This window comes from Limanda limanda, chromosome 2 (genome assembly GCF_963576545.1).
Source record: "Limanda limanda chromosome 2, fLimLim1.1, whole genome shotgun sequence".
Taxonomy (NCBI): Eukaryota; Metazoa; Chordata; class Actinopteri; order Pleuronectiformes; family Pleuronectidae; genus Limanda; species Limanda limanda.
The window spans coordinates 14,641,134-14,655,443 of record NC_083637.1 but is presented as its reverse complement, the minus strand read 5'-3'; the positions used below and the strand labels follow the sequence as shown (position 1 = coordinate 14,655,443).

The following is a 14,310-nucleotide window of genomic DNA, read 5'->3' as shown; positions in this document are numbered from 1 at the left end:
TAAAATGTGGTGCAGAATGTGGTTTCTTAAGGGGACTGAATCAAAAGCATTAACAAAATTGTCTGTCTGCCACCGGTGGAATATATTAGCATATTGCTATTTTCAGCACTTATAGCACACTTAGATTTAGCGCCATCATTATGCTAACTGTCTCTGTGGAGATTTTATTCCTACTCCTGGCTTTCCCTCAACTTCTCCGAAAAGAGAAGAGAAAGAGGAAAAGGAGGTGAAAAAGGAGAGATGGAGCGAGAGATCACCCTGAGCAAATGTCAAAACAAGGGAAGAGAATACTGAGCGTTTTACACATTGGGGCTTTATGTTAATCATACGTGTGTGTGTGTGTCTGTGCGTGTATCAGTTTCTCAACTTGATGATCCGAGGTTTTTGAAATGCTCCGTCATATGGGCCATGCGTAGGTGTGTTTTAATACACACACACGGAGCTTGTGCTGCTGTGTCCCCCTCAGGATGCTGCAGTTGTAGTGCGTGTGCGTGCGCATGTAGGAGTGTGTGGCATTATGGCATTTTGCAAATTAGAAAGACATGTCGCCGGGTGAAATCCCATTAGGGGATACTGTCAGCATGCAGCGGTGTTGACATGATATGCATGTTATTCTAATTTGGTCGTCGAAAACAGATTATCACTGGGGTTTTTCTCAGGAGCCTTTGCTGTTTTAGACGCACCCTGATTTTACACCACGTCCTCTGTGTTGTAATGATTTCCACTGTGTTTCTGTTCTCTGCTCTGCAGGAGAGGGAGCTGATGCCAGAGGAGCTGGATGGTACGATGCAGTGGGTGTAATTATGATGCAAACACATGATAAATGACGAGTGAACAGATGCACAGCCTCAACAATTGCATTGATATTTCTCACTGTTATGCTTAAACTGTCTCAGATTTTCCTTGAAATACTCTTTGCAAATGACTCACAGCTACAAGATAAATTAAAACAACAAAACTTACTGTTCTCAAGAGGCGGCTACAGCTCCGTCTGCTGGAGTCAACAACTTAGAGATAAGTTCATTCTGCTGAAAGCTTCGCTATCAGTGACTTTGCACATTGTGTGTGTCGGAGTCGAGAGGGGGGGAAATCTTTGCCCCACTTTATGTTGTGCTGCATTTGCTGTAATTTGTTTGTGTTTCTGTCAGAGCTGCAGGAGGCCTTCAAGGAATTTGACTATGACGCGGACGGCTTCATCCATTACAAAGACATCGCCGACTGCATGAGGACCATGGGCTACATGCCTACGGAGATGGAGATCATCGAGATCATCCAGCAAATCAAAATGAAATGTGTGTATCTCTCTGTCTGCCTGTAGGTTTGCATGGTTTTCCTTTCTTCCTCTGTGGTTAAAGCGTATGTGCATGACTGATGGGTCTTTCTGAGGTGAGCAGGTGTGAAGCGTGAGTAATGTGTCTGCGAGTGAAACACAAACACGCGTGCGCTGGCGATCATGCACATTCGTTCCTATAGGAAACTGGGAGGAGCTAATGTTTGTCTTTGAGGTTGGGGCCATATGAGACGTATTAGCAGCGTGATTAATGACCCTCATGTTGCAGGTGCAGGGGTGTAAGAGCGTGAGTCTGCATATAGAAGTGTGTGTTTAGTCGAGACCTGACTTTCCTCTCTCTGCTCTCAAAGAGGGCATGTTTGTCTTTGCTTTCTCTTCTGGATGATCTCTTAAAGACTGGTGTGTGGGGTTTGTGTATAAAGTCAAGCTGAATCTTGACAGCATTGATCTCTGGACATCTGCCATTCAAGCTGTGAGATCCTGGGCCTCTAACACTTACACGTTGTCAGTTCAGGACCTGCAACTCTGACCATGCCTGCAGGTTTCTGCCAAAACTTTACATAAACCTCTAAGGACCTCAGTGTGACGTCCTGAGTAATATCTTAATTCCAAATCGTGATGAGACTGGAGGCAAATCGGGTCATCTGCAGCTCATCCTGTCCACACGCTGAACTGCCCTTGGGCGAGGCGCTGAACTCTAAATAGCTCCCGATGGTCAGAGCAGCACCTTGCACGGTTCACTGCCTCTGATGTGTGAATGTGTGTGTGTGTGAATAGGTTAATCACAGGTAAATTGCAGAGCGCTGGGTGAATGCAGCCATTTAATGAGGCAATCCAGTGGAGTTAGCTCACAGTGGAGCCTGAATCACGCATAAACAGTGTATCTGCATCCCAACAATATTAGATGTGTACATTGAGAGGTAAAACACACTTTAAACTTCAGACCAAATGAGACAGTGAATCACTGCTTCTGCCCTATCAGACGGAATAGCATTTTGTCCTTGAGTAAACTTGCTCTGTAAATCATGTTCTCTGTTCCGCTTTGAGAAAATAATCTGAAATCATAAGGGATACATTTGATATACTTAGGTATGCATGATGCGTGAAGCCTTCCCCTATTTCTGCATTGATTTATTGGACAACCATTAGTTATCCAGAGTAGATGGAGACCATGCTTCCGTACAGCTGATGAAATCTTTGCGCAAAGCAGTAACATCAGCATTCTATCATTAGCGTGAACATTAGGAGTTGGTTCATCAGGATTAACAGCTGTTGGTGCAGATTTTCCATTCCGACATCATTAAATCATTGCAGAGGAGAGAGCAACAAGATGATTAAAACAACATTCGTCAAACCTAAACTGCAAAAGCTAGATCATGTTTACTTTTGACTATTTACATGTCTTGTGTTAATTTCAGGAGCGTTACAGTCTCCTTACTGCGCCGCACAGATCAGATTTAGTTTGTTTCTTTTGTTGTGGTTATTTTTTATGTCAAGCTTTAAACATGCATCAATAGACAGATTGTCTTTAGGCAACAGGCAGATGGTCACACTTACAGCCGGGTGGCAGAGTGCTGCCCATGAGCTGCAGATTGTGATGTAGTTACTGCTGCAAAGGATCATGGGAGAGGTTTGAAGAGGGCAATGTTGTCTTGGGTCTGGAGTTTCTCTTCTTCAAAATGCTGCTGTTGTCCTTCGTTTTCAATAACATTCGTTAGAAAATGCTGCTCACAGCGAAACGCTCATACATGGATAACTCACAGTGTTGGTAAATAAAACCATATATGATAAGGCTTCATCAGAGATAAGTAATCCTTACATTGAAATGGGATTTGCATATTAAGCCCTTTAATTAGGGATGTGTAGATACTGCACATGGTTTATACTAATCAGCTGGTATTCTGTTATCTCAGAGACGAACGTGTATGTGCCTGCTCAGACTCAGTTCGTTCACACGAACACTTGTAACCTAGCATTCAAGCCCTAGACAATCAATCTGATAATGAGGAAAATATTGGGCTCTGGCTCCACAGAGTAGCTTAACCAGAATGCAGCAACATCCCAGTGGGTCGAGCCAGTGAGTTTCCCTCCCCTCGGATGCTGGAGGAGCGGCGTGCAGCTGCTTCCTGTCCCAGCAGCTGCTTAATTACATTCACCCGCTGTCCCAGGTGTAAATAATCTCCTGATGAGACGGTCACGATGACGACGAGCGAGAGGCGTCGCCGCGTCGACGTCACGTCAACTTCCCGTAGACGACCACATCCAACGATTAGCGGAGCAAAAGTGTAACAGAGCACCAGCAATTACTGATCCAGACAAAAGTTCCCAATACACAAAGCTGCATTAAAGGCCAAATGTCTCATCGAGATTTTAACACTTGATGCAATGTTGCAGTTAAACTACTTTAAGTTGACTTACTTAAATTTAAGTTACATTAATACAAGCTGTTGATGGAAAACAGTCAGATCTTTAAGTATATCTGATGTAAAGCAAGTGTGTTGATATAACTTTTTTTTTTAATTTGATAAAACAGAATTCATGTGTTGTTACCAATAGAAGCATTTTTACGGTGGTCTTAAACACTTTAGGTTGAAGCTATATATGCTACAACTAAAGATGAAAGATATAACAATTCTTCATTAAACTGACTCGGATCAGGTCGACTTTCATCAGCAATAGAGGTGAAGACAACAACTCCCATGATCCCACGCTGCTTCACGACTTTTATTATTATTTTGATGAGAGACCCCTATTGGCCGAAATTTAATGTTATACATTTAATTGGAAAACAATGAGATTATGACGTAGGTCTGACTTAAAGCAAGGTATATAACTAGTTAACTTTGTGAGTTGTAACCAATCTTTTGAAGTTGGTCCAACAATTTTCTATTGTTAAGCTTTAAATGCTATAACTTACATTAGTACCTAGCACAAACATGTGATGCAAGGGAAACCATAAGAGAAGTGGTTGTAACTATAATTCATATTTGGTGATATTTTTTAGCTCATGTGAAATATGAATAATTCATCTGTTCACTGATGCCTTAATTTGACCAATAAGGTGTCTTGAGCTTTAGATCCTCCTTTCTTAATCTCTCTGGTGTAATCCCCATAGAGCCATTAATACCATGAAACTCCGTCTTTCATTCCATAACCGTCATCCCACTTTCAATTTGGAAAAAATGTAATCTGCTCAGACTTTTGGGAGAATTTCTCTTCTCCGTGAATATGAAGTGACCCACTTAAGGCACAGAAATTCTTCAAGGCGGTGTCAGGAATCCCCCACACACCGCTGCTCCACAAGGGTAAAGACCATCTGCCAAAATATACCGTATGTACCTTACCTTGAGTCAAGTGTGAACTTTAACTAACTCAAAGAAACACCAAACCCTGCCAGAGGTCGTGTTTTATTTCAGAATGAGTGAGCTGCCATTGTACCTAGATGACAGTTAAAGTCATTAGTTTCAGCAGAGTTGGCCACAGTTTGATTCTCATTCTCAAGAGTCCTGATTCTCAGAGTAGTGATTAGGTTTATTGAGCCACGTGGCTAGATAATGAAACAGACCCAGCTTATTGGTGGACAGAGTATCAAATAAGCCTGCCTTTTGTCAAACTAATAACATGAGCCTTCCCATTGTATCAGTCTGTTTTGATAATTACCATGGGGATCGAACACAACACAACTGCCTCTAACCGGGTTGAGGGAACCACAGTGAACGCACATTGTAGCTTCATGCACTGAGGACATTCAAAACATTTATATTAACAAAATATTTGTAAATAAATACTAATTTTTTCATATAATTGTTTGATTTCTGATTACTTCATACGCTGGGCTGAAATTCACAATACTCTTATCAACCTAAAATTGGAAGCAAGGAATTTAAAGCTTACATGTTCTTTTATTCAAAGATTTATTTATAACCCAGCAATTCATTCAAATGATTCCTTCCAACTGTGAAACTTGAGTTTAAGGCCACAAATGAACAGTTTTGCTTCAATGTCTGTGCTCTAATAACCGTAGTTTCCACAGCAGGAGACAGTTTACAGAGAAGAAGCTCAGATTAGAACATAGAGCAGAATCTGCTCTGCTTCAAGTGACAGACGGACTTAGTTAGTGAGCTTGCAGGGGAACACAGTGGAGCTGTCAGGGAGCCGGATCTCTTCCTCAGGAGGATCCACACATAGACACACACTTTTTTAGTGCTAATGTTTTCTCATGTATACTGCATGGGTAGACAGACTGCAAACACACAGGCTGCCACCCAGTAGTCAACCTGTGCATACGTGCCTCAGCATCCACTTGTGTGTCTTCCTGCAGGGGGCGGACACGTGGACTTTGATGACTTCTGCTCGCTAATGGGGCCGAGGATGTTGGCCGAGACGGCTCACATGGTCGGACTGAAGGAGCTGCGCTGTGCCTTCAAACAGGTACCAGGTCCCCAGCTACAAAAACTCTAACTTCAAGCAGGGCGGCTGAGGCCTCGTGCCATGACAGGACTTTGAAGTGCGCCACAGGGCCTTTCCTCTGAGGATGCCACGAGTGTATGACTCTTACTTGTAAACAAGTCTGAGGGAAGAAAGCTCGCTGAGAATAAATGCAAAAGAAAAGTTTTAAGAGGGTAAAAGTATAAGATTGATGAGGGTTTTATTTATGCTGCTTCCTTCAAGCTAAAGAGCCAACATTCATCTAGATTTTATACTTTAAAATGTTCTGCTCATTTGCTATGTCCACTCTATATGAAATCGTGTGTTGCCTCATTGGTTTGGAGGAAATATTTATTGAGTTTCTCTCTCTGACATTAGTGCAGAGGCAGGTACACGGAGTGATTTGATTATCCCCCAGAGCCGGGCCCCGGTGTTCTGTACAGTCTCTAAACAACTGTGGTGATGAAGCTATTTATAAGCTTCAGCTTCACACACCTGGGCTCACTTATTGAACACATTGCAGCATGATAGGTTTTCAATGGCTTCCACAAACACAAAACTATTCCTAATGATTGCATCGAAAACACATTCCAGTGCACAACATTTGATCTATGTTACAACTTTGGGCATTTAAATTGACCATTTTTTGGCTGCCATGGAAAGCAAAATGTGTGGATCAGGTGCACGAGTGAGGTTATTTTGTCATTAGAGTTTCTGCAGATATTCAATTTACTGTATTTATCAGTTATAGCATGTAAATGAACATGGAGCACCACCTCGGCCACCACACAGTCAACAATTGACAGTTTGTTGTAGTATTGTTTTGTACCATATTGTCTTTTATAATTTCCTGCCCTGGGTTTGCAGATGCTAATAAGCTATAAAGCTATCTCTGACCAAACAGCTGAGATGGGGGTGAACAGACTGTCAATAAAAATGGATGACACATCTCCACTTCCTCCCCAAATATCCAGACATAAAGCTTAAATATCCCAGAGACATAGGGTGCCATTTTGCACAGTTGGAACCAGAGTCTGCACAGTAGCGTTCAGGGGACGGAGCCACGTCAGAGGGAGGTCCCATTGCTATACACACTTAACCAATCAAAAGTCAGATCAGCAAATAACTCATTAAAACCAAACTAACTTGAAAAATAAATACTTGGTCAAACATCAGTGGGATGAGAAATACCTACAATGACAGAAACCACTTTGAGAAATATACATTTGATGTGACTTTTAAGTTTGGTCCATGTCCCATCCACCAATATGCAGGAGGTGGGGTTCATGACCTAAACTGTGGCGAGCCGATTGAGACAATTTGGCTTGGAGCTCACATGTCGTTCATCTTTATGCACAGTGTGGGTGCATGGCGTTCGATACCCAAACTAAACTATACATTACAGTGGTTGGAGCTCATGAGCTAATTATGTCAGTTAATAACCCATCTATATCTATCCTGTGACGCACTTGTGTGACAGTCACCTCTGCAATCACCACTAATCTCTTTCTGAACTACACCACCTGATAAATGTGTCAAAGCAAGATACTAAATAACCATTAACCGGCAGGAATAGGTTTTTAAAGGCTGATCTCTCTTGGTGGAACAGACGTGTAACAGTTGTTTCACTGTAACAGTTCTTTCATCGAAAGTTTCTCCTTCACACATGCGTCATCATCATTTCCTGAGTAATGCTGTCGAAGGCCAGAAATGTACCTATTCTGGTGTTTGGATTCTTTTGTGAGGAATAATGAATCACCCTTCAACTTCGCTACTTCTGAAAAGAAACTTCAGAGCTGAAAAAATACAAATATATTTCTCAACTCAGCCTCACAGCCACTTCAAGAGTCTTCCTCTTCAACCTGTGAGCCCCCATATGCAGACTCAGGCGGTTTCAGCCCTCCAGCTTCCTCATGCAACCATGTTAACTACACTGTATGAATGTGAAACTACCATGTGTTTGAAATGTTCTGTCTTCTTCCTTTCCCCCCCTTTTTTTATTCCATCTCCATCATTCTTTCTCCTCCATCATCCTGAATTCAGTGTGTCCGCTCCCTATTAACCCGGAGACGTGTATTGTGTCACGTATCATTTTCTTCACCTTTGATTCCGTTTATTTGAATCTGCCTTGCTCACCACATGTTCCTTGCCCCCCCCCCCCTTGCTCCCGAACCCGACACGTTGCAGTTCGACTGTGACGGCGATGGAAAGATCACGTGTGACGAGCTGAAGGAGGGCATGAAGACGCTGCTGGGGGAGAAGCTGAAGAAAGGTGAGCTGGAGGAGATCCTCGGCGACATTGACCTCAACAAAGACGGCAACATCGATTTTGACGGTGAGTAGTTTGGGACCTGGGGGAGGAAGCGTGTTGGGGGGGTCAACTTTTTCCCTCTGGTGTGTTATGTTTGTTTTTTATATGTGTAAGGTCTGCAAAAAAAAGGCTTTAGTCTGTGATGTCCCTGTTCCTGAAGCAACTCGTCAGTTGTCCAGACGATTCTTCCAGGGAAATATGCACATTTGGATATTATGTAACTTTGCATAATGCAGGTCCAGCGGCTAGTCTGGCCCGCCCCCTAAACAAAGTTAAAGTGACAGGCCGACATTTCTTACATATGCTGGAAGCGGTTGACCAATCACAAGAGAGTAGGCCAGCTGGCCAATCAGAGCAGACTGGGCTTTATAGGAAGGAGGGGCCTTAAAGAAACAGGAGCTAAAACCAAGCGTTTTCCTACAGAGGCTGAAAGGAGGAGCTGCAGCAATGGACAGTTTCAGGGGAGTGAGCATGAGAGCACGTAAACGTTTTCAAGTAATAACACAAATTAAAATCATAAACCTGAATGTGAGTATTATATTTCACCTTTAAACATACTTGTGGTGTTGGTGGTTCGGAACCAATGTTAACCAAAGTAATACCGAGTTAGGTCAGAGAGTAGGGGGAGCAGATCAATCAAGTTGTTGCCAAAGTGAAGACTTGATTTCAGTGTCAGTTCAAGTGTCAATAGGATTAACACAGAAACCATTGATCCTGCACATTTAGGTCTATTCAGCATTTGTGTTTCTGCTGCTGCTGTGTATAGTCATGTACCGATCGCTTCTTCAGTGAACTCACATAATTAACTTTCATTCAACATACGTTCTCTTAACAATATTACATGGCTTGAGTATTGTATAGAAACCCAATCATTTGCTTATGCAAGCAAAGTTACACAGGAACAAAAAGAAATGTAAGCCACCAAAATATGGGTCATTTAAATATTAAGAAAATAAAATTGAAGAAATACTAACCCAGTTTTACGTATTTAACCCTCAGTATAGCACATATACCTCAGCCAAGGCCCAACAATCCTACTTATAATCTAGTTCTTATAATAGAAATATAAAAGGAAAAAGGAAGAGGTATTATTACCTCAATCATTAAGTTGTCAGTTAAAAAATCCTTGTTCCCTTAATCTGCATGTAACAGATTCTTCCCAGACCCAGGTCCCTTCCCTCCACCAAGTTCAATGGAAATCAGTCAAGCCATTTTAACATAATCCAACTATCAAATAAACCAACAAATAATAAAGATGACTTCCTCCATGGACGTTGTTAACAGCATCCAGTACCATACAGTGACATCCAGTTTCCATTCGTATTAGGAACATGTAGAGTGTGGAGTCAAAGGTGACGATAAAGGTTTGTAACCAGCCGTGTAGGAGAGGAGAGAGCAGCCCAGAGGAGGCGAAGAGCAGAAGGGTCAGAGAAACCGTTGATGAGGGCGAGAGCAGGAGGAGCAAATGAGTCAAAATGAGTCAGGCAGAAAGAGAGAGGGTTGAGTCAAGGTGGGCAGGTCGAACGAGCCAATCCAATCTAATCAGCAGTGCATTAAGCCAATCAATGCATATGCCTGGACACCTGTCACGTTATATACACACACACACACATACACACACAGACGTGGCTCACAGACTCTGCAGAAATTATTTTGCCAGATGTACCTCACAATAAACAATACAACAGTGCACAATCAAACACACACTTTCCCCTTAGATGCGGGTGTGCACGTGCACCGTCAACACCACATGGATGTCCCAGAGATTACAGGCTTCCACACACACACACGGCTTAGAGGTGTTATCCTGTTTGTTTCGTCTCAGCAGCCCAATCAATTGCAATTATTGGAAACATATGAATCGGCGTGTCAGTCTCAGAGGGGATCAATAACCAAGTGCTCCTCATTCTCATCAATTATCCCCCAGGGCTGCGCTCGGTGTGTCCGTCCAGTTTCAGCTACACGTGCAGAATAACCTAGAAGGCACCTGGTGAACAAGCATCCATTGCAGGAACTAGAGCGGTGACAAAATATCCCAGTGGCAGGTCAGCCGACGAGGACAGGGCCGCTTCTTTTTATAGAAAAACGGTTAGAGGAGAACCTCCGGAGATAATGTTAGTGGGTTAATCTGGAATTAGGCCGCAGTGCTTTGTGAATCGATGGATTCACACCTACAACAAGAAGTCTTTCAGAGCCAAGTGCCCCAGGAAGACAACGAGAAAAGGGAAGACGTGATTGATTGGATGGATTTAGAGAAAACTACCCTCATCGACAGGACGCATCAATAGGCGTCCTGATTGACAAGTGAATCCATAACAATGCCATCATGAAGCTGAAACAAGCAGTCATCAAAGCGATTACAGATTAACAAGAGGAGTCAAATGGCTTCTGGAACCCGGCAGTTAGCTCGTTGCAGTTGTTGACCTCTGAAATCTCCAAATGGGTTGAATCCATGTCCAGGAAACAAGTCGAAACAAAACTGACACATTTACTTTTTCTACATAGTTAAAATGTTCTCCTTTTTATACCTCCACCATTGCATCACATCGCAAGCTGTGTTTGTTTCCACTTCTGCGTCATGAGGCCTGACAACAGTGGGGCTGCATCCTGTGCTGTCCTTTATGGTATTATTAGAGTGTCATTAGTGCTTATCAGTGTTTCTGCTGCTGTCTCCGATTCCCTCTGCAGAGTTTGTTATGATGCTTTCTGCACAATGAGCCCTGACGAAAGAAGACGGAGAGCACAGAACAGGATTCCCCAGCTGAACCGTCTCCACTGTCTCCTTCCTGCTGCTGCTCCAAAATGTCTGACTGTAAAATATATATATATTTATATGCGTCTGTATATATGTATTATATATGTGTTTATATTGCATCATAAAAGTTGTGGTTGAGTAAGTGCAGAGGGTAAAGGGTGAGTTATGAAACACATCACTGGGAGGAACACTCATGCTGCACTGTCGCCTCCTTGTGGCAGAGACATGTACAGACAGTGAAGATGGATTTTTGTTCCCCATCCACAGGTAGGGTCACGTCATGTCACACCTACATTAATATTGTATATGAATGGAGTTTAAAATCCTGAAAACATAATTTCTCACTCAGCGTGTTAGTGATTGGTGTGATTGACGTTTTCTGGAAGCTGGTGAAAGGAGAACTCTTTGCAGAACTTATGCAGAAGATTTAAATGTAGACTTGATGCATCAAGGAGACCAGAAGGTAAAACAAAAAACAGGGTTACATGAGCAATTGTTACCCCCAAGTCTGAAGATGCGTCACACAGCATCTGCATATATCTCCCTCTACTTGTGTCACCCATTCTAACAGCACATCCACTAAAGGCTAGAATAGCTGTCACTCTCTATGTTACATGTAGGTGTTCGCATCCTATTGGACAGCTGAGCCTAAAAGATGCATAACTAAATCACATTTTGTCCACACGTCTTGCTACTGATGAAATATGCAAAAGAGTTGGTACTTCTCTGTCTGCGGCATTTGAATTATATATGAAAAATCCATGAGCTACAATGTACTGCTGGTTGGTTCTTTATCTAAAACCTGACCTTGGCTATTGCTTGGAAAGAGAAGGTGTCGTCACACAGGTGTAATGTGTGACGATGGTCAAAGGTTCCTTCACAATAGGGTCCTAAATGGGACGCTATTTTCTGCCCCTAGTTACAACTGTTCGGGTTTATTTGAGCTGTAAACATATTATTTGTTTGCTTCTTGATTTATTTGGTGAGATTTTGCTGTGAGGTACAAAAGCTCCAGTGCTCCTCGTTCACACGGTGTAGGGTCCAGTTCTTAGAGTCATTAATTCCACAAGATGTCGGAACCTTTCCTCACGAGGCTCAAGGTTGGACAATGTGGGGGAGCCTCATGAATTTTAGCTTAAGATAAGAGGAAATAAAAAGGAAGTTTTAAAGTAGGAATAAAACACTGTGGCAGCCTCAAGTAAACTGGCTGAGTTCCAGCAGCTTATATCGTGCAGCCGGACCAGGTGAGGTGAGCCCGCTGTCAGAGAGGCTTGTCACAACAAGGCTGCATCACTTCACTTTGGAAGATTTGTCAGCTTCTCTGTGCTGTTGTGCTACAAAGGTTTTCTGCTGGAGGTTGTGTCCCTGGGGAGCAGTGAAGCAACTGACTACTGTCGTGTTTGTGAAACATGACCGGCTCCTTTTGCCTTGTGACATGGTGCATCACAGTGGTGGGATGTAACAGAGTACATTGCTAAATTTTTCAAGTATCAGTACTGAACTGAGGCTATAGGTAGATTCATATTTTCGACTTCATTACATATGTCAGGAAGTATCTTCACTCTCTACTCCACAACACCACACGTTGCATGTTATATGGACAGCTTTGTCTCAGGAGGCAGAGCGAGTCATCCGCTGCGAGAAGGCCGGTGGTTTGATTCTGTGTGCTAGAGTGTCCTTGAGCAAGACACTGAACCCAAATTGCCCCTCACTATCCATTAGATTAACTGTGTGCATTGAGGGATCCACTAAGTCAGCACCAACACTCTGACTGGCAGTGGTGTTCAAACAGTGACTTACCGCCAAGAAAACCTTGTACTCAAATTACCCCAACAGCAGCCTGGACTGTGGACTTGAGGTAATAGGTTCATGCTGTTGTTGCCAAATTCTGATCCAACCACCTGCATCCTCAGCAGAGATCGAGATTCATCAGATCAAGTTACGTTTTATTCCAAGTCTTTTAGCTGTCCAGAACTCGTGACTCTGTGCATTTGCAGCGTCAGATTTCCGATTGAGGGACAGGAGTGGAACCTGAAGTGGTTTTATGCATCCGGCACAATGTTCGGATGTGATGTGTGCTTTGAGATATGAATCCAGATTCACCACAGTTGAAAAGAGTGAAATCAGTTATCCCAGACATTTGTTTTCACAGAACTACTGGATGATTTTTCGCATCATTCTGATTAAAAACTCTGGAGACTGTTGGGCGATCAATTACCAGGAGATCCTGCAGTTTCAGAAATACTCAAACCAGCCTGCATGGAACCATCATTCCATTTTTTTTGCCCTCTCTGATTGTTTGATGTGTACATGAACTGAAACCCCTGACCTGAATCTGCAGGATCCTATGTGTTGCACTGCTGCTAAAAAGCTGATTGAATGAATAAGCAGGTGACCGGTGACTGTACATGGCTCAACAGCTGTAACGATAAAGCTGCACCAAATATTACGCACTCAAAAAAAACGTGTTCCCTAAATGTGCCTGATTGTTTTCGTCAACATCCATGAATCATACTCTGGGAAAACAGGGAAAATGTTGAAAAAAGTGAAAAACATCACAAACTCCAGAATTCACAGCAAGATTTTACAGGTTCTTCCCCCACACATACAGCATCCTTCCACTAAGTTATTTTTTTAGGTATTCTTTTTTACAAACAAAGTCAAGGGGGACGAAACTGCATACTCTTTGGCCAAGGGAACATTAAACACCGAGGCATGCGTTGAAAAAAGAGGTGCATTTATTCTTGAAAATCGATAACTTAAAAACATCGGAGCAAAATAGCAAGTTCTATTCAAAAAGCTGATATACATACAACAGCCTTCATTCTTTTTTCTTTATACACATTGTGAACACATAGTGTCTCAAACTTACGGAGAGGGGGATAAAAAGGAAATGCAATTTAAATATACCATGGCGAAAAGGAATGGTAACCAAGCCAACGGACTGTGTTATTAAAGTCACAATGCAGAATGTTGTAAGGCAAACGCAGTTCCCCCCCGACCGCAGCACTGCAGGTTCTCTGCTCCGGGTGGACAGAGCAGCTTTCAATGAAGAGAAATGTATAACTATTGGTGGTCTACATGCGGTTATTGTCTAATTTTTGTTTTGTTGTGATAGAACTTCTTAAAAACACATGGTACAGATATATTTAAACTTATAAATTAATTCAGTTTAAGTTAATTCAATGGGAAAATAATCTTTGTAATTTTGAGGAGACAAATTATACATGACAGAACGACTAAACTCTGTTAGACTTTCATTGCAATCTCACACACCAGCAGGATCTTTCTAAGGTCCGTGACACACACACATCGTTTGGATCGTGCTGGTTCCTCCAGAAATAACATCAGGAAAGGAGGCGCAAAATGGCCACTCTCCCCATGACAACCCAGAAGAAACTCTAAGTGGAATAACGATGGAGGAAACACAGACTGTGTGGTTCAGAAAGGTCCCCAACCGATTGGTAAAGGCAGCGGTGGATGAATGTGACAGAGGAGTACAAAGAAGAAAAATTGATGCTTGGA

General features: G+C 42.6%; 1 protein-coding gene across 1 annotated transcript; it reads left to right on the top strand.

Moving 5' to 3' along the window:
• Positions 1-714: 714 nt before the first annotated feature.
• cabp4 (calcium binding protein 4) lies at positions 715-10,766 on the top strand. The gene is made up of 5 exons (XM_061094025.1): positions 715-781; positions 1,149-1,292; positions 5,613-5,722; positions 7,907-8,054; positions 10,719-10,766. The coding sequence occupies exons 1-5, from the start codon at positions 715-717 to the stop codon at positions 10,745-10,747; spliced, it is 498 nt and encodes a 165-aa protein (XP_060950008.1). The 3' UTR covers positions 10,748-10,766.
• The last annotated feature ends 3,544 nt before the right edge of the window (positions 10,767-14,310 follow it).